At 43.5% G+C, this 20,497-nt stretch overlaps 1 protein-coding gene across 1 annotated transcript in view; it reads left to right on the forward strand.

The window, feature by feature from the left end:
* T265_03219 (hypothetical protein) overlaps positions 1 to 8,689 on the forward strand; it is a gene marked incomplete at both ends in the record, with an annotated part of 38,398 nt that extends 29,709 nt beyond the window's left edge. The window contains 5 exons of the mRNA XM_009167638.1: positions 2,245 to 2,523; positions 2,860 to 2,946; positions 4,519 to 4,608; positions 5,123 to 5,203; positions 8,088 to 8,689. Coding sequence (XP_009165902.1) covers positions 2,245 to 2,523; positions 2,860 to 2,946; positions 4,519 to 4,608; positions 5,123 to 5,203; positions 8,088 to 8,213 — 663 coding nt within the window. The remainder of the gene's footprint in view (positions 1 to 2,244; positions 2,524 to 2,859; positions 2,947 to 4,518; positions 4,609 to 5,122; positions 5,204 to 8,087) is intronic.
* Positions 8,690 to 20,497: the final 11,808 nt, after the last annotated feature.

Raw genomic sequence — 20,497 nt, forward strand, 5'->3', positions numbered from 1 at the left:
GTCAAGCTTGTAGCCGAGCTTTCAATGAGTGTATAATCAGTGGGAAGTCCCAAGGCTGACTAAGTGATTTAATGTTCGGGACTAGGTGAATGCTTGATTCACCCAGCAATCAGTGAGGCGTTATTGACCGAGCCCCCGCGGCAAATGCATGGTCCTAGTTCTCGTTACCACGGTTGTGAACGTGTGACTGTTATATTGGTTGTACGACTCTAACGTAAAATCTCCTTGAGTCATTCAGCTGTTGTTGCTATATTCACCTTTCCGTTTGCATTTGGCGTATTGTGATAACGCAGCGGTTAAATAAATAATTCGATAAGAATCAGGATTACACGGTATGTGGTTCCTTGATTATGAGCTTACTGTCGTAAACTCTACTGTTCCGTGTACTCAAGAGTAGTGTATTCACCGGGAGGATTTTACATAACGTTCGCGTGGTATAGGTTCTGATAGAACTTGGAAATTGCATCCCCCATTCATGACCCATTGGTTCGTTGTACCGTATAAGAAATTTTTTTAAAGTCTAACTTTTCAGTTGGGCCTTTCACCTAAACACAATACGTACGTTAGCCGTTAAACAACCACCAACTCAATCGAACTTTCGAGGACGCTCCATTTTGTCCACTAGCGCGGTCTTTTGCAAAAGCAAATTGATCCCGGTTATCGAAATGTTGACACCCTCCGTTCTCTTCACCTATTTCGGAACGCCTCTCTCAGCCTGTTCGAACTACTCAATCCCATGCATGAAACGCTCCATAAACATTGAACCACCTGGGAAAACGTCGTTTTTTCGTACAATAAGAGTGTTTCTCTGTGGAGGTGTATGTCATTAGTGTAGAACATTGTAGTTCATCGACCAAACAGTTTATTTGTGGTCCGTTTGGAGCGAAATCGATGTTTATTGCGTTCATCTCACTAGCAGGGCCGCATGACTTCAAAATACAATGCCCATTGAGAAAACAGGTTGTCCAGAATCTTACAGAACACAGTTTCGAGACCTTGGAATTGCTCTTTCACTTCTAGAAGGAAAATCACGATAGCATTGCATTTACTGGTCGGTGCCGACTGACGCCACTGAACTGTATGATGATAGAAGCAAGCTCTTCCGAACTTAATATCCTGATGTTTCAGCATAGACTGTGTGCACAATGTCCTTGTTGGAACATGTCTCGCATTAGCATCAGTAATAGTGAGGATGATGCGATAAGGCAATCGATAAAGCGGTAAAGATACTTTGGTATTTAGGGTACAAATGTTTGCAGTTATTTCGCCATTTCGAATACATATTTTCCTCATGTCCCTACCTGGTTTCTGAGGTTTTTGGTCGATTCTGGCCAGGTGTAAAAATAATATGTTTTTAAGGACATCGAAAGCGGTGTCTGTCGTACGCTACAGTGATCTACCCTGTCGGTGCAACAGTGTATATGGGAAATAAGAAAGGATATCTAGTCAAAGTGATCTATTCCAGGCTCGGTTACTCACTCACTTTTCTGAAAAAGCGAAACTCCGACGAGAAATTTAACCGGTTACTAAGCTTCTCTGAAACGGCATCCTACTCGCTTGTGTGCGTCTCTAGTTAATTCGAACATCTTTTGCTGCCTTTCTGTCACGTGACTGGCTTTGGTACACAGTTTGAGCCCCGTATGTGGCTCGTTATACGCACCGATTGACGCATTACGGTAGTAAAAACAGAAGAGATATGGAGACGCCTATTCTGTACAGTATCGGGTGGGGAAGTGCTAAGTCAGAATCATGAGGGTTAACTAAAGTTGATACATCTGCTGAAAACTGATAAGCCACCACACGACAGGAAATATATTAGTTCGATTGATTGAAATACTGACGGCAATATGCATCATGTATCTTGTGTACGCCACATTCCATACCCTCAGATATATCGGGCCACCGTATGGAAGTACAGATAAAATTTGGGGTGGTTCGTACCATTAGCTGCTTCTAAGAGGGGATAATTGCTTTTCGGAAACAGTTTAATACCCTCTTGTGTTTCTACTCGGGTCTGTGATCTACCTGGGCGCGGTGCGTCATCATCACAGGAATTTGTTTCAGCAACTGTCCCGGAAATAACTGTCGTTGTGGATTCTTTCAATCTAACAGATAGCATCCTAAAGTCTTACCGCACTGATAATTGTGTCCGGTGCTTCTAGTTTTTAGCACTAAAGAATTTAGTTCAGGGATTTATTCCTTCAGGGAACTTCCCGAACACTCTCAAATTCTTATTACTTTAAGGGTATCTACGACGAACATATTGGATTGAGCAGTATGGCATTACTTCCTTGGGAACCCGATCCTCTTTCGTCGTCCAAACGTGCTTACGATGTGATGTGCTCTCCTGTGGTCTATCTGGAACCTGTGATGCATGTCCGAGCACTTGTTGAACAGATCAGAGAAAATCTGCACCACGGCTTCCCCATCGTCGAAGGACCGGTTAATCCGCCTCGTTTCTCGTATGGAACCCTCGTGGGAATTATCTCTTCCGAACATCTGGCTATTATCCTAAAGCATCGCGTAAGTTGGTTATTACTCTATTGGTTGCAGTTTCATCCTTTTTATTCTCTCAGTTTTACACCCCCTCCTTTGCTTCTGATAACGGAAAATGCATAAGCTTTGATTAGTGATTTGTGCATTCATCTCATTGACTGTTGAACCATAACTTGTCTCGCTTAGCGCAGTAACTATTCCCCTTGTGCGGGCATAACTTCTCATTAGTGGATAAGTTTTTATAATGAAGGGCAAAACATGAATCATTTTTATATTTCGTGTGTGGAGTTTACCATCACCATAGTGTACCTTTTGTATGTAACTTGACCACTTTTTTATTTTCTGTCCAAATTCACTGCACAGATATTTCTGAAAGAAGATGGTTCACCGATGAGGTCATTGGAATATGCTGACTATGATTCCGAATATCCATCTTATGCAAAACTCCAAGTGAGTCTTTCCCCTTGGTCATGACAACTGGGCCATCTACTCCCTCATTTTGCGCACACAGCCCATGTCCATCGTGTATCATCCCTATCATTAGAAGCAACGTGGGTGTCAACTACCAATATGTAACTCTGATAAATCCAGAGAAGAATCTTTTTGTTAGGGCCTATTTGTGCAGTAAGGTAATAGCGGCCGGCTGCTACCCGTTTACTTCAATCGCTAAAATCCTCACCATTCTGGTTTTATCCTTTTCCGACTTGCGAACACTTGGAGTGTGTGCCGGAACTTGTACATTGCGGTGTCTAGCGGAGGCACACACCCCCATCTTTGGCAGTTTTACGACTTTAAGGAAGTCGTGAAGCAAACTTTACTGATCTTTACCGTTTGAACATTCATTTTTTGAGTGAACGAAATTCCGTGAATGTTGTCTGCATTGACTACATTGTTCTCGCAAGTGTTTTTAGATGAAGTTGTCAGAGCAGTTCGATCATATAGATCACACATCATACCACAATACGTATTTTCAGGAGAGGACTAGGGTTGTGTGGACTAGTTCTGCGACTGAAATAATTGTACTACTTTTGAAAGGTAGGATTGCTTTAACCGATTCGCGCCACCTCTTGTACCGAAGTCTCTTGTTATTGAGTTCGAAATACGATAGAGATGTGGTATTTCCTATAGCTACTAAATCCGAGACCGTCCGTTTGCCATACGGTTTAGTAGGTTCTAACTTGACTGGTTTAGAAATGTTTGAAATTGATGACACTCGGTGGCATGATTGTTGCGGTGTGTTGGATACACTGTCTATGCCTCTCACAATTTGAGCGATACCTAACGCAAGTTCGACTCTGCGCTAAACCGCACATACCCTGCTGCTAAATGGAGCTCAGTATCCACAACTCGATGGATTAGGTTTGATACGGGATTCCAACTGATCACTCGCATGCCATTTTTCAATTCATTTGCATTTCATTGTTAGAACTGACCAACATCTTTTTTCGGAGAACCTCTGGAATTCTCCACAAAGGCTGCATCAAATTTTGCCTTGTGACAGGCCAACTTCGCAAGCAGCCGCATCGAGCTGAAGATCTCTGGTTACTGGAACACACCTTTGTTACCTGCTCGAAGATGCCGGTCCTATCTGAAGCGATGTCGATGGAATCATAGCAACACAATTAGTTTTCGCGAATCACTTATTTCAGTTCCTGGATCTGAAACGCGGTGTCCCTCAATCGTTCAGGCTCATTGTTGTCATGCCATGTGTCCATTGCTATATACTGTCTTGCGTTTGTGACCGGTAAATGCACTATCATCATTTTGTTCTGCTGACTTGGTTGACTTCAAATGTCTAGTTTGGGATCTAGCTCAGTTAAAGGACTAACTTACTGACCGTGGTTCGAACAAAACTTCTGAATCTTGACTGCTCCACTCACGACTTGGGCAACCTGGCGTTATCTCAGCTATCTTTCTTCCTTCCTATGGTATGGCAGCTGTGGGCCGAAAGAGGGTTGCTTCCGTACGCTTGTTATTTTATTGCCACTATTATCATTGATTATTCTGTCCTTTCCATTCCAGGATGTACTTCAGGATTTAACTGAAGAAGATTTGGAGGCCCACGTGAATCTGCGACCGTATATGTGTGAAGCACCGTACAGTGTCCCTGAAGTAAGTCAGGCGTCGTTTGCTCGCCATCTCCTCTCCTTTGTGTAAGTCCTGGTGCATCCGTAAGAGTATCGCCCTTTCCAATTTAGCTGAATTCCTAATAGGACTTACAAAGCTCATCCATCTCTTTAGCGTAAATTTTCTCGTTAAATTCGCTCGAAATCCGAAAGCTAACTTTTTCGCAATGTTTGGTTTTAGTCACTCGGCTAAGTCGTAGAAAGCTACCGGATGCTCGTCACCCTTCTGAAGGTATTTTGGTACCCGTCGAACATATTTCCTCGTGAGGTGGGCCTTTTGTTCTTCCTGCGACTAATAAAGAGAATCTACCGTTTGTAAAACAATAGCCTTCGGGAAAACGTGTAGAGAAGAGGGGCACTATGAGTGACCTTAACATGGGTAATAATCTATGCTTGTGAGAGCCAAGATACACTCTTGCGCTGTTCGACACAGCTATTGCCCTTTGGTTATTTTCTATTACTGTGTAGTTTCCCTTCTGTACTCTTTCTTTTCCTTCCAGACGATGACGATGAATCGTGTGTATCATCTGTTCCGACTGCTAGGACTCCGTCACCTTCCCGTTGTTGACAGTGAAAACCAGGTAATTCGTTGTATATGGTACTGTCACACGTGCTTCTTTTGTTGTGACTGTTCCTTCTAGAGATGCACGGTCTGTTTTATGTCGGTGGTCGCAGAACATCGTTTGTGACTTTTTAGGGACCGTCCCCACCTTATCAAAAGTATTCACCTGATTTGATATAAGGGTTCGAGTAGGTAATTGTGGAATCCCAGATCCACTAATATCACCGTTCTGAACTCTTATCTGACTAAGAATATGTTCGACTGATTCAATCTGCTCCGCAGATAGTCGTTTGATCAGCTGAAGCGTTTCATGATAAAAGTGCACTGTATTTGCACTGCATTTGCACTTTTGGTGGCGAAAGATGTCTTAGATTTGACAGTCTCTCCTTTGGCCTGAAAGCATGTCTTTCCAAACCTGCATAGATCTTTTGGTGTTGCACAGTGTCGTTGATTTTTCCCAAAATAACTTTTTTGGTTGAAGTTATCTCTAGTTAGTCCATGATTTCTAACCTTGAGTTGTTGTTCTCCATCTCGTATGTTCAAACCGCACTCTCTTGGAATTCCATCTATCCTTGATGGGGACATTCTAATTCGGCTAACTTCGGTCAACTATAGCCATCATAGCGTGTGAACTAATGTTGTGGACGCCCCAAACTTCACGCTCGGAACTATCCTCTTCGTGGCAACTCAGTGGTGCCAGTTAGGCGCCGGCATGTTTTGCTGGTGTACTGCTGTCACATACGTCTACGAGAGACTGATGTAGAGTTGATTCGAACGATAGTAGCAGGTTACGAAATCGCCGAACTGATAAGGTGTATAGAATTGTGCAACTGACAAAATACTGTTTGTGGTCAGGTGGCTAATCTGCCTCGAAGTCCGCACGTCATGTTCAAATCGCGTTTGTTTCCTAAGGAATATATTTTCGGATTCTTTGAGCCCGCACCATATCAGTTTTCCCTAGACTCACAAGAGTAGACAACCCATTAGGGGAGGATAGAGTTTTTTGTTAGTTTTCTGTCATATACAGTGGCTGCTGCGTATGAGCCGCAGGTAAGGCGAAGCTTGCTGGTGTTCTGTTTCAGTCTGGTGTTTCTTTGAACACGTGCAAACAAAATACTGCATTTGTGCGCATTCAGCTCTAGCTCCGTTGGTGTTCACTACTCTGCGTGGTTGTGTGTTTTGAATGGTGAATTTTGCCTTACATATCAGTGACCGTCACTGGATAGGGTAAGATGTGACAGCTCCTTTGCAAACCCGAAGCCGTCACAACAGAACTATCACAAGTTGCGGACATTGTGAACATCCAAAATGTGGCTTATATACTGCCATGGTCTTACCGAAAGTACAGTCAGTACGTCAATAACCCTACTATCTTTCCGTCGTATGCGATTCGCGCATACCCTGCCGGCCTACGACCAAAAGAAATGAGCGGGAAAACTTGTAAACGTCAAGCAAACAAAGATTCGGGGCAGGTTTGCGGATGTCTCTGCTGCGCTTCTAGTCTAACACAGTGCAAGATCATGAACTCTACCGTAAATAGTAAAAATTCACAAAAACTACGTTTTTGGTCAGGTGACTGTTGATCTGTTTGTGGAGATGTGTCAGGTTTGTTGGCAAATTTCTCGTCGCCAGTCGACGTGACATCGTCCGTGCTCCGTTAACTGGAGATGCCTGTTTGGTCAGCAACAAGGCTTTTTTTAGATAGACTGTCAAACTAGGTAAGCAGATCTACAACCGTCAGATCGACAGCCAGTAAATGAACCCGGCCAAAAATTTCCAACTCTTCCATGGTGTCCCGCTAATGTTGTGATTGTGCCAAAATAGTTCACTAGTTCTATCCTTCTAGAGAGGGCTTTTCGGTTTCGAATAGCATGCAACAGTTGGCCTTTCAACCACCGGGGATTTCAGCTCAGGTGGTCGCTCAAATGCAGCTGTTAAGATCGTGAGGAGATCGGTGTTTTCTTCTCTCTTCCTTGTACAATACCCCTGAAGTTCAGGTTCGTTTCACAAAGTCACTTGTTCCTGCGAACCGCTGAACTAACGGCTGTACTTTGGTGCGGGTAGGATAGCGAAATCACAACTCTGTTGTTTTTACCATAACGGTGTCGGAAAGTTTTCGATAGTCCCGGGCATCGGCTATCCATGCACGCATAAATAGCGCTATTGTCTCGGTCCCATCTTAATCAGGCCACCTTCGGGGGTCGCAATCAGATTAACTTGGCTACATCTAAATAAGCTTGTAAGACTGGGAAACTTTCTCCTCCTGGTGAGTGTCATTCGCACGCACACTGTATAATAGCAACAAAACCAGCAGTTGAGTTAGGTGAACTCGAGATAGCTCAGTGGTTAACGCACGAAATTACTGACGAGAAGGTTGGTGGTTCGAACCTAACCCCGGCATACCGGCTGCTGCTGTTTAGGCTTGGGCAACCTGGCACTATCTCAGCCCTCGTCCTTTCTTCGGTGACCGGATACCAAAAGGATTATTAGTTGAGCTGTAATTGCGTGCCGGATGTCCCGTCTCTGTTTTTTACCCCAAGACATTCACGTAATTCATTAATAGTTCATGCAAACGACACATGTTATTTATATCGTCTTTGGCAGCCTTCACCAAGAATTCGCGGTCCAAATCAAATGGGATCGTTACCTTGCTTGACATCAGATTTTTAAAGACCTTCTACAATCTATAAAACAGATCTTGCAACTTTCTTTTGTTAATATGAAACTTGGCTCTTCACGAACCGTCTCGAAATGAGTGTTATCTATCACAAGTGGTGTTCATTGCTTCGGGTCACGCAGATCACAGTCTAGGAGCTATTCGCATACAAAGTGTGTAGACACGAAAAAACATGGGGACTCAAATAGATTCTAGCGAGTTACTCGAAAACCGCTTAATTTTTCAGGTACGCGGAATGATCACCCGGAAAGACCTGTGCCGTTTTCGCTTCGAACGAATTGGCGATCAGCTCCGTGTGGAAGAATTGACGTTTTCAAAAAAGGTTAAACCAAAGCATCCCGGGGTGATGTGACGACGAGACGATGACTAATCTGCCAGAGAGTAAAGATCAAGGTTTTGTGATTCGGTTGCACCGTTCTTTCCAGCCGCGTTTTGTCATTGTCGTGTTCGCGATTGTCTTTTCCTTTCTTTCTCGCTTTTTAACTTGGTTTAAACTTGGTTTAAAACCGTGAAATTTTCAGCCGAAGAGAACAGATTCGTTCCGCCACTTCGTATTTTTTTCTACCAATGCTTTAGAAAGGTGTCATTATTTTTATCCTTCACTTGTCCTTTTTCCTCGTTCGCATAATTGGCTGTAAACGGCTACTCACGCATGTGGCTGGCTTCCATGTTTGTGTCATGATGGTTATGGGTATACTCTCGTATGAACTATTTTTTTCAATAGAGGTTCGTTTGCTTTGTAGCCACTGGATTCGTCTTAGTCTCGGGTGGCTTTCGGGAATATCGCCAATCATTGTGTGTGTAATGTAGGTAGATGCTGACCCTGTGCTTAATTGGCTACCGTGAATAGACTGAGGCTTGTCGTGTTGTCACGATTTGTTCACCTCCACTAAACCTTGGCCTATACTTTTAGCATGTATGTGACAGCTATCGAGCCTTTCAACCCACGTTGGTCAGTTTGTCGAGGTTTACTGTTCATTAGTTGGAACATTTGTTGCCAGTCGTCCCTTAAATTTCCTCACGTTTTCTACCCAATTCTGCTCGACTGAGTATCGTGGCGGTTTTCGTTTCTAAGTTGGGTACTCTAGCAATACTTTGACTGGGCAATAATTGAGCCTCTAATTAACTGTTAAGTGGAGTCACCCAACTCGTTTAGCGAATCGGGTAAGTAAAAACAGACCATCACCTGAGTCCCTTGTTATCGTTCATCTTATTTTCATTGACGGTATTCAGGCCCATCGGTTGGGGACAACTGTCCGATTCGCATTGCATTACCACCATTGATAATACCCAAATATCAACCGGCGCTGACAACACACCGGTGTTTAATAATGAAAGGGAATTAACAACGAGTATATATTGACCTATTTGATACTTTAGTCAGGCATCAAACGCTTACAGATTCCTCTATGTTTGCATAGCGTATTTAACTGTTTTTCACGGTAAAACAAACTGAAAATAGACGCTGAAGTGGTGGGAGTTAGAAACGGGCAAGGTCGTAATATCAAGCCCCTTCAGTGTGAGCAGATGGTGGTGGTGGTTGGCTTGTTCGCTGAGCTGGGCAATTTGATTGCAAACGTTTCATCACCAATCGAGGTAACATCATCAGTGCGTTATTGCGGGGCGTAGTAGTGCGTAGCGGTGGGTTGGTGATTGTGCCTGAACAGATGGTAATTTCTGGCTGTTAAGGCCGAAGAGAGAACTTGATTGAAGTACCCCACCTTCAGCGTTTCATTAAAAAATCCGACCCACTTAGCTCTGTGGGGACCAGAGACTACTGACATATATCAGTCTATCTCCTGACGTTGCTGCGTGCAGTGGATTCATTTAGAGTTGAATCTATGTTTGGTAAGATTCAGTCTTTCGAATGTAATGGATAAGTCATCGACCAGCTTTTGGGCAATCGCAGTATGGAAATTCTAGAACAGATCTTTTCGAATCCGTCTATCGTCGAGAACAGTCGGGATTTGCTTCCGGGCTGCCTCGTGATGTGATCATTCTTGGCACTCTTCGCTTTTTGACTGTTCTTGGGTCTTGGTATTGCTGAAGAAAATTCAACTTACTTTCACGTGGTGACAGACAGCTTTTCGCTGAGATGACTCATCCTCAGGAACACTTTGACTGTACCACGTGGACTCCCCTTATCACACAGTTCCACAATATATTTTTCATTAAGGTGCGCAATTACATTTTGCTTGTTTTGTTTGAGTTTTGAAATTCGAGACAACCAGGGGTTTGTACGGTTCAAATTGATTGGTTGGAGTCGATTTCAGCACTTAATGTGCGAATCGCAAGCGAGTTTTCGGTTAAAGGGGATCCCACTGCTTATAATTTAGGTAGAGCTCCTGCCACCGAATGTGCTTTTCCTGGTAATGTCAAAGAAACTGTCACAGAACAGATGGGTGACGGTAGAATTCACATTCGCTTCCGTGACGGAACGTGACTATCGATAGCTGAATCCTGTGACTGTAGACACGATCGATTATATTCACTGTCTGTACTCGCAGCCTGATCTTTGGATCAGCATTTGAGAAGTCGGGCTTCATTTTGGTTACCTTGGATATGTTCTGATTCCTACTTCAGCCACCACTTCGGATAACTGCGTCCGTGGTGTACCAAATAGCTCTTAACAATCTGACTGCCTGTTGAACTTTGTTATGTCCCCCTTCCCACTTTGTATGATCGCTCGCCCTTGCGAGCGGATTTTCTTACTTAACTTCTCGGTCTGCACAAGATGCTGTTTGATGTGACATTAATTGGTTCTTCAGGTGGTCTTCCGTAAGAGTGCACAGCACCTTTGCTATCGTTTCGGTTAGTCTGCAAGCCTGAAATTCGGCCCGGAAAAGTGCTTCTTCAAGCGGGTCAAATTCATAGCCATAATGGCCAGTCAGTCATTCCATGTTTTCTTTTTTCTGAACGGCACAACTTCCCATAGGGCTGGTAACGAGCTGCTGGTGAGTGGCCATTTATGATGGGATAAAGTAGTGACACCAGCTTTGCTTCCAATCAACCAAGTGATTAACATCATTTTCAGCTATAAAAGCTGCGAACTTGGGTACAGTGCTTATCGCTACCACAGTTTCGCTCACCGATGATTTGTAGTAGATAGCCGCGCATTGGAATCGGCAGCTGTACAGTAGTAGCGCTAGTACAGAAGTGTCAGTGAACTTTCGCTGGGGAGCTCGAGAGGGGAAACTGTGCATTGAAGGCAACAGCTTGGATGGATGTGCACCGTTGAACGCCCAGCTGTGCTATGTCTGACATTGTCTCCAAGCATCGATGTGTCCCATCTCGGAGTCCTCATCAAAGAAGATGACAACGTCGGCGCAGCTGAGTTTTGCTGGCAACAGCTTTCATACTTCGCTGTCCATTACCCAACCTCCCGCCGGTTCTTCACTTTTCGCGTCGGTGTGTGAAAGCTCCTCTTCGAGGAAGTGGGTCGACTAACATGCGCAGCGCGTGACCAAGCCAGCGCAAACTATGGTGTGTGAGGAGCTCATCTAACGTTGAACCAATTCTTCCGACAAGCTTTCGGCGCACTTCAACATTACTGATCCGGTATTCGCATCAGACTCGTACAATGCTGCCAAGACGTCGATGGTCAAGCACTAAAAGTTTTTTAACGCCCTTAGCCCACGGTGATCAGGTTTCTGATCCGTATAACAATATGGAGCGCACCGCAGCATTCTAAACTCGACCCTCAAATAAGTTGATGTCACACCTGCTTCACAGGTGTTGAATGTTCACAAAAGCTGTTTTGGCCTTCCCAGTCCGGATGGCTAGATCACCGGGATTGATAAAGCTACTCAGGTGGACGCATTTGTTAATTGACTTAATCGGCTCATCCACAAGCATGAGGCTGGGGTTCGAGCTCGTCCAGTCTTGCATCAGCAATTTGAAGGTCTCAAGTGTGAAGCGGATGCCAAACCGTGAGACAGGTTTAGATTATTTAATATTTTTGAAGTTCGACGGCATCGGACCCAAGAGGCCCTATGTACTCCGCGTACTCGGTATTTGTGAGTGAATGCCCTGGTCGGACTTCAACCCCACAGGCATCAGAGGCTGGGAATAAGTGTTCCATAATCATATCAGTGACGAAGTTGAAGGAGAAACGTGAAATAGGATAGCCTCGTCTGATACCTCTCGATGTAGTGAACTTAGGTGAGGGCTTCCAGTAGACCCTCGAGTTGGCCTCCAGCGCTTTAAGGAGAAACAAGAGTTTATTGGAACATCTTTACCCCATAGACACTACCATAGTGTCTGATGGCCCGCAAAATCAAAGGCAACTTGGAAGTCAAGAAGGACCACAACTGTTGGTTGCCGGAAGCAGTGCCGCTATTCTAGACAATCAGATCGTGAAAATGTGATTAATGCAGCTTCTAGCGAGACGGAACTTAGCTGGGTTTTCACGGGCCTGCCTCTCCATGTTTCGAGTCAATATCTGACTGCGATTGGCATAGCTCCACAAAATGACAAATTTCACTGTAGGTGTGGATTTGCTCGTTGGATCGAATGTGGATGATACGCACCTCGTCGTCCGTGGTGTGATCGAATACTAGCCCAGGAAAACAACACTTTAACAGTGTGTCGCGCCGTTTGACGGGTTGTTGACAGTCTCTCGTGCAGTGACGTATAATGCTCGCGCGTAGCAGATATAGGTCTGATTGTCAACCATTGTTAAATGGTAAGTAAATATGTTAATTCATAACTTGGGTAGCAGCTGGAGTGAAATCGAGCTTGAATATTTCAGTCCGTAAGTCGGAGAAACTACAGCCGTGAGCGTGTTAATAGTAGCTCCAGGGGGAACTGCACAACACGCATGCACTGTTCATGAGCCGGTTTTGCGGTGTTCCTTAATGAACCGAATTACTGCGCATTCCTAAGTCGTTAAGAATATTCCGGATCTGCTGTTTCCTTGTCGGAGTACGGTGGTTTTCATGAACTGCAAACTACTTAAGATCCCTGAATTCAGATGCTCGGCAACTTTTTGAGTGAACAGTTCAATATTACACCGACACCAAAACACATTAAGTCGATCAAGCACCTCTATTTTGATCCAAAAAGAGTCTGGATGAACGGCGATGAGCTTGGCTGCTTCTGATGTGTTCGAGGCTTTAACCGTAGACGCTCCAAGAATATAGAGAACTCTCGTTTATGCCATCTGTATACGAGCTGTCACTATTTGTGAAGAGCAGAACATGCTAAGTACGCCTCACGGGTACGGTTTCCATTTTCGGGTCTTAACAGATGATGCAAAAGGGTACGGGTTCCAATTGGGTGCCCATGCTTGCTAACAGGAAGCTTGATACTGGCTAAATGAAGAAGCCTTGCAGATTCATTAGAGCCACGTTGCAGAGTTTTCTTAGGTAATCCCCGTGAGGCCTCTTGCGGTTTTGCAACTCATTTGCTGGTCTATGGCTTGCCATCACTCCTACCACGATAACAGGTGACGGTAGTTTTAGACAGTCCGTTATGGAAACAAAGGAACAGTTCTACAGATCTATTCATGGAGCATTTACCGAATTTTATCCAAAGTCACTCTAGAGTCCTCGTGGTTGGGCTCGAACGGCCATGCTATAAGTGGTCGGCTGTGATTGTCTTGGATTCTCACTAAGCGGGGCCTACCCTGTGGCCCATAGCCTTTACACCGTACATTTGTCCAGTCGATATGATCTTCAGTTATTAGAACAACCCGCCTCTCTAAAAAGCCCAACTTACCGTAAGTTATCAATACAAAAGGGGGGAAGCAGTTACGCTAATGGAAATATCACGCTTCTTGTATAACAGTGTGCTGGACAGCCCTGTGACTTGATGACGTTTTTGTGAGCAAAGTTCAGGTTACGTTTCAAAACGACCCACAGTGAATTTTGGTAAAATGTTCTCTACTGCTACCTTGAATGTATTAGTGTGCCAATAGAAATGCTAGATACGAAATGGGTCCTAAGCGTCAACCGGTGATCCCAGCGATCCGAGAATGATATTTATTCTCGCTTAGAGGTTATGTAATGGGAACGGTGAATGACGAGCCATTCCAAATATGCCACCTCAGCAGTCACTCAAACACGCGACGTTCTACAGCAATGTAAAGCTGTGAACCAGAACACAAATAACCCCGGATCACAAGTTTGTTTTTGTTGTCATTCTGCACTTCACTATCCTTGGGGTTCCCTGCCACGTTACCTATAAATACATTATGGTTGTCTGTGTGCATCACCGGAATCCAAACTTGGGGATTTCAGGGCCAGTTCATCGGGGTCTCGAAGCCCTTCATGGGAATTTCTTTTAGTTGGTGTTATTCATACAAAAGAAATACCAACGCGCTACCAAATTGTCCTGAGAAAATGGAATGACTGATAAATTCGACTGGGCATTAGAGTTGAGGCAAGATTAAAATAACGTGCTGATTGATAGAACACTCATGTAGCTTATGTCAATCAAAATCTTGTCTACATGGGATGTTTGGCCGAGCCATCGGAAAATCGAAGTGGCTTACGTATGCATCTATAAAAAAATCGGTTTAAACCAATATAAAGTTAAGAACACTGGCCAGCTATTTTTCAGTTGCATGCAACTCCGTCGGTTTTCCAAATTAATAGTGTGAATCGTCCATGTTTCCCACGTAGCAACGTTAGTTTGTTTTTCAGATTGCGAAGCAGACATAAACTTTTGGAGCAACTTATAGATGTTTCTGGAAAGATGACAGGTTAAGATGATTCAAACATCTACATTGGGACGATAAAAGTGGTACATAATATCTGGAAAAATTTCCAATGAGGGAAATGAATTAAAAGCGATTCATCTCATATTTGTAATATAACGTTAATATACCATGGATTATTGTTCGGGGTTCCAGTCATCGAAGGTGTAGTTTAATAATTAGAGTTACATAAATTAAAAAAAAACTTGGTGAAATGCACTCATTTGCAATACCATCAATCAAACCAAGTGTTCCATACAGCGTTCTATCTTGTTGAATTCATTTTCACTGGATTCGGTGCGGGTATTCTCAAACGGTTCGTAAAAAGTTTTAAGAACTCTAGTCTTATCGAAATTTCAAACGGGAGAACTGTCATTCAGGTCATTCTTAAGGATGGCATTATTCAAGTGGTGGTTGTCAGTGTCTCGCTATTACAGAGACGAGTAATTGTATGTGGAGCAGAAGAAGAAGGAATGAGGTCGTGTATATCGGTGAAGTTTCATGAGTCAGCCCTGTTGTGTGTAGCAAGTGTGGTACCAAGGCTTCTGTCATCAAGTGGCGTCCGGTGTATCAAACTATTGTATCAGCTTAAATCATGCATGTGTGAAGGCTAATGTGTCATCACTGTGCCCACAATTGGATAGCAGGATACTAAGGTCTCTCAACCAAGGAACTTGGTTAACGTAGTTAACCAAAAAGCAATCATCTCCAGCGTCAGATGACCAGAGTAGTTTTACTTTTGTGGGACAATTCACCGCAAGTGTTCCGCTGCCAACAAGTGGGACCAGAAGACTCTCCATCTAAACCAATATTAGCTTTATAATCTAGGTTTTTTACTTCCTGAATCAACTAAGACTGCAGCCACACAATTTACAATAAACTTGTAGATCAGCACAACGATATACTAACAAGTAATTTGTCTAATCCAATTTCACTCGATTTCACGGATGTATTTGTGCGTAGCCGGATTTCTGACATCAGCAAAATCCCACAATCAATATAAAACTGACGGCTACGCGGGTTTGACATGAGCAAAAAGTTAGGTACAGCTGGTATGGGTGACGCTCGAGGTATAAGAACAATCGTCACTTTTAAAATTATTTAGTTTGAGTAAAGTGCACGGTAAATCACATTCGTGGCATCGGTCGGCCGGACGACTGAAACTGAGATTTACTGCAGTAGTTTAACCGTACAGATGCAACAGTTCGAAATTACTTGGAAAAAACTTACAATGTTTAAGCCATACCAGAATCAAAGTTGCGCATACCGACTTACGTAGTATTCTGCCCTTTATGGAATGAAATCTTTTGCACGGAATGGGATTATAACCTGGTCTAGTGTAATCTGTTTGCGACGTTACCACCGAAGAAGTTCGCTTAATGACAGAACACACTACTGCTATGGTTGCTGAATATCCTTTGGCAATCTACTACCGATTTCGCCCTCAGGACTCATCGAATAGGCACAGACCATTTGTTAATATTCCGGTAAGCATTCTTTGGCGCACCACCAGTCATCAGTTTTCACTGCTTGTAACTCTTAGCGAAACTGTTCGGCGATACTTGATTTTTCATTTACCGAACGGGTTCCAGTCCAAGCACGTTCAGTACCATATTTTGAGTAGTGGATAATACATGAATGGATCGCGCGAGAGTGATACGGTCACAAAGGTTAAACCAACCATCGAAATCACCCGCTTTAATGTGGTCAGTTAAATACTCTTCATAGTGTGTGGTGGTGATTTTTCCATTCATCGTCTCATGACAACAACATGTGGTACAGGGCCGAGCAAGTCATGTATCTGAACACCTGAATGCTGCAATGAATGATCTAGGTGAACAAGTGACATGCAATTCTTCGACAGAACAAGCCGCTCATGAACTTCTTGAAAAACGTGACAACTCATTATTTCACCCTCCTTGGGACCATGCAGTTAGGTTCAGTCGCCAAGTTCGGGTCAACCCTGTATTACAGTTGAACAAAAGTTGTAAAAAATTCGCGGAGCTCAGTCATTTGCAACTGAGTTGTCGTTAACGGGAGATTTGTTATTCTTTAATTGCCTACCTGGTATTTCATTTGGGCAGATATTCCAGATATCACCACACATTCATTTCAAGAATGGCATGAGCGAGATATTCATTTGGAGTTCAGTTGTGTCCCTGTCAAAACCAGACTGGTTTGCAGATGAGTATTGTTCATGAAATTTGATCTGTGATTTAATTTGCGAATCCGACTGGTAGGGTTGGCAAATCTGCCAGAGCAACGGAGTTTACTGCTGACGAGCACAGCCTGCTCGTGTCAAAGCACCGTCCACGCATCCGATGGAAGTTTGGTGGCGGGAAATGATGGGATCGCTTTGCAGTGTTTGTTCGTTATTGTTCACTGTTAAAAACAAGCTAAGGAAACTTCAGGGGGATGCTTGAGTCTTCACTTCTAAAAAAATATGTGCAAATCAGATTTTTACTTTTGTGTGTAGTAGCTGCATATTGTAGCTATGCATATGTAGTAGCTGATTGGTTAATAAACAAGTCCGATGGAGAGGAAACTCTCCGCGATTCACGAATTGCTCTCGATTCACTGGTTAAGCTGGTTAGAACATGTGCTCCACATGCCAGAAGACCTTCTGCCCCGCAGAGCTCATCTGGCCCAGCCCTGTGCTGAGTGGAAGCGCCCGAGAGATTGACAATGTATGTATGACCCGGCAACAAAGTAGGAAAACACCAACCTATCGGTCAGTTCGACAGGTGCTTCCTTCTTCGATGGGGACCCCGAGACTCAGCTGATCAGTGGTTTATCAAATTGTCAGAAATGGCTTAATCGCGCAGTCAGTGACCTTCGTGAATCGAAGCTATCGCCCTCAATGCGTAGCTACCCAATTACCTAACTAAGTGAACATGCCATCACCTCATGCTTCCCACCACCTGGTTGGCTAGAACCAATGTGCCTATAGTACACGTTTTATAACTGACAAATTGATTGACTGATTGTTCACCTCGCTGACCTGAACAATTTGGTCGCCAACGTAACCAGTCGGGGACGGATCACTAGTGCATAGCAAATTAACCGTGCGTGAGTGTTTATTCGTTGAGAATAACTGTTCTTTTGCTTCTGTACGTTTTAATAACATACGGAAGACTGCACAGCACACTGGGTCAAATTTTTCGTCTCGTTTAACTGAATCGGTAGTGGCATACCGCGCTTCTAGAAACTCTTTTGCCTGTTTTGTGCTTGGATGTGCCAAGACCCTCATTTTTCCTTGATCGACTCTGCGTCCTTCTTGATATTCGTGCACAGAATCCAAGGATTGCGTTTAGTCTTTGCTGCTTGGTGCATTACATTCCGTTATTCGACTAAATATTCTCCATCTGTTTTGTACAGCGTAGTATTTAAGGTAGCCCATGCATTTGCTTCGACACATCACAATGTTTCATTTGTCCTCTTTGGCTTTGTCCTTCGGTTTGAAATAAATTTCTTTGATGTGATAGTTGATGCGTGAATTACCGTAACTCTTTACGTCTTCGAGCAGCGAGCTTTTGCAGTGAGCTTCCACGGTCGTTTTGCTTGTCGTGTTTTTGTCGGTGATTTTGTCAATGAGGTTTTTCCTCAGGCCATTGCTAATGAGATTTCAAGAGTAGCAAAAAAGATAGCCACACGGATACACCGCTAAATTACCATGAATTGTGATCTCACCTCGACTGGTAACGAGACGTTTACAGTCGAACCGTCCGGCTCAGAGAACAGAATAACGGACACGCATTCGTGTTGCATAATCCTTTTGTCTTGTCGTATTACGTGTACAGTACTTATTTTGTTTAAGGAGGTTGAAAAAGGCTGAAAAAGCTGCATGAGTTGCAGTTATTCAACACCCGGTTAGCTGGTCGATACTGCAAACGGATGCCGCATAGACCCGGATTTTAAAGCGCGATTCTAACTGAGCAAGAAAGTCATATTTATAGGAGTATATCACAGGGCAGTCTCGACAACAGTACAGTATACAGCTGTGCATCACCTCGATGCCGTTAGTATAGAGAACAAAGTGGATCGCGGGACAGCTCTGTTGAAAGAGTAACATCATTTAGATGTAGGTCGAACCTCCTATTACAACCAAAAAAATTATTCAACTGAGTTATAAATGCGACAGCAGGTGTAGTTATTGCTGAAGCGAACCAGCTAAATAAGAACTGCTGACCTGTTTTGGAATTTATCAGTCATTCAATGAATGGAAAAGAATATATGAGTTCGTCATTATTCGCCTAACGGTCAAACAACCGGTAAGTGGGTTGTCATATTTGTAGTTACTAAAATAATTATTTGCTTTCCCCCAATATGAATAGGAAGTACGTTGCATTTACAAGAGTTTCCTTGTACACTGAGAACTTCCCTCAGCTTATACCTGGTCAAAAATTAGCTTACAGCTCCGCTTTATCACAAGTCGAATAAATCAGTAATATATGGCATGTCTTCTGTTGCGTTGGGATGGATTCAGTTGTTTCCAAACTACTGAACTCATGGCAACACACAGTAAACAGGTTTTATGAACAGTTCATCAGCATCAAAATCTATGTTGGTGACTCCAAGCTGCCAGGGAAGGGACGTCTCAGACTTTGCTTTCTAATCAAAATAGACTTATGTTTCACTGAACTGTAGGGTGATAGAATGAGTGCCTCATGAATGATCGAATTAATGGACTGCTTGTAACCAAAATAAGGAGGGGACGAAGGAAAAGTCGATTAACTCTAATATGGTCATTTTCGTCACTTTGAGAAGCAAAACAGATAGACAACTAGGCAACCATCAGGTGTCGGGTTTCTTTTGTCAACTGCGATAGCATAGGCCTCTAAATGGTTTGGTCATCTGGAGACTCGTTGTCTGCCTTGAATGAATCGAAAGGTACCCCAAATGGTGATTCCATAAATCGTGAAAAGTAGGAGAGAACGCCTGTATCCCCTTGCTCTGTATTGCATGGACATAGATGACGGCTGGATGAAAAACGTAACTTCGTGGGGGTACACTTGAAAAGGTCGCCAGGAATAGTGAATTCTGAGAGAGTACGGTGCCGCATTATTAAAAAGGACAATATATGGCAAAAGCTTCGTAGTTTTCGTGGATATATAGTCTACTAAGTGACAGCAGTCAGTACGTTCTTACCAAGCCTTATTGACATGATTGGGCTCAAAATGGCAGGCGAATTATTGGTTTTTCAAATAATCAGAAATTTGATGATTTTTTTGAACAAATATGAACCTTTGGCAAGTACATCTTCAGGACAACGCCAAGCGACACATCGGTGTCATCCAAAAAAACCCGCTGGTTCATTTTGGTTTTGAGTACCCAGTTTTGAGAATTTTATCCACCTTCCACAAAAGAATTGCGCTTAATGCCGTCCAAAAAACACGATGGTGCACAGTTATAAACATGTCACCATGTCGAGAATTAACCCGAATGAGCCGCTATATCAGAATCGATTTCATACCAATCGCTGCACAACAATTCCTTACAGATGTTCTACTGACATTCAAGTGATGCGAGACAACCAGTAATAAGAATGCAGCTGATTTTTCCTCTTTTCTCCTCAAAGGAGACACATTTTCGACGTAATAGACAGAGACATTTCACTTACAACTGGACAATCCATCCACAGGGATAAGAGACAACGGATGCCGTGAATCTGCAGGAAAGACCCGCTTGATCTCGATTACTCTAGCGACGGTGTCTAATACACCGCTAGTACCGAGAGTGTTGAACAGAGCGGAACTAATTGAAGGTCCCAACTGATTAACCCAAACGACACTCTCGGGCTACCCCATGAGTATACATAGATTAAACAAACCTAACTTGTTCCAAAAGTTCTTGGTAAACAGTCGAGGGTTTTTAACTAGACAACGTTTCGCTTTTGACGCGAAAGCTTCAAGCTAAGCGAGCAGGCCACTCACTTCGTT

The sequence above is a fragment of the Opisthorchis viverrini genome (assembly GCF_000715545.1).
Source record: "Opisthorchis viverrini unplaced genomic scaffold opera_v5_44, whole genome shotgun sequence".
Lineage (NCBI taxonomy): Eukaryota > Metazoa > Platyhelminthes > Trematoda > Opisthorchiida > Opisthorchiidae > Opisthorchis > Opisthorchis viverrini.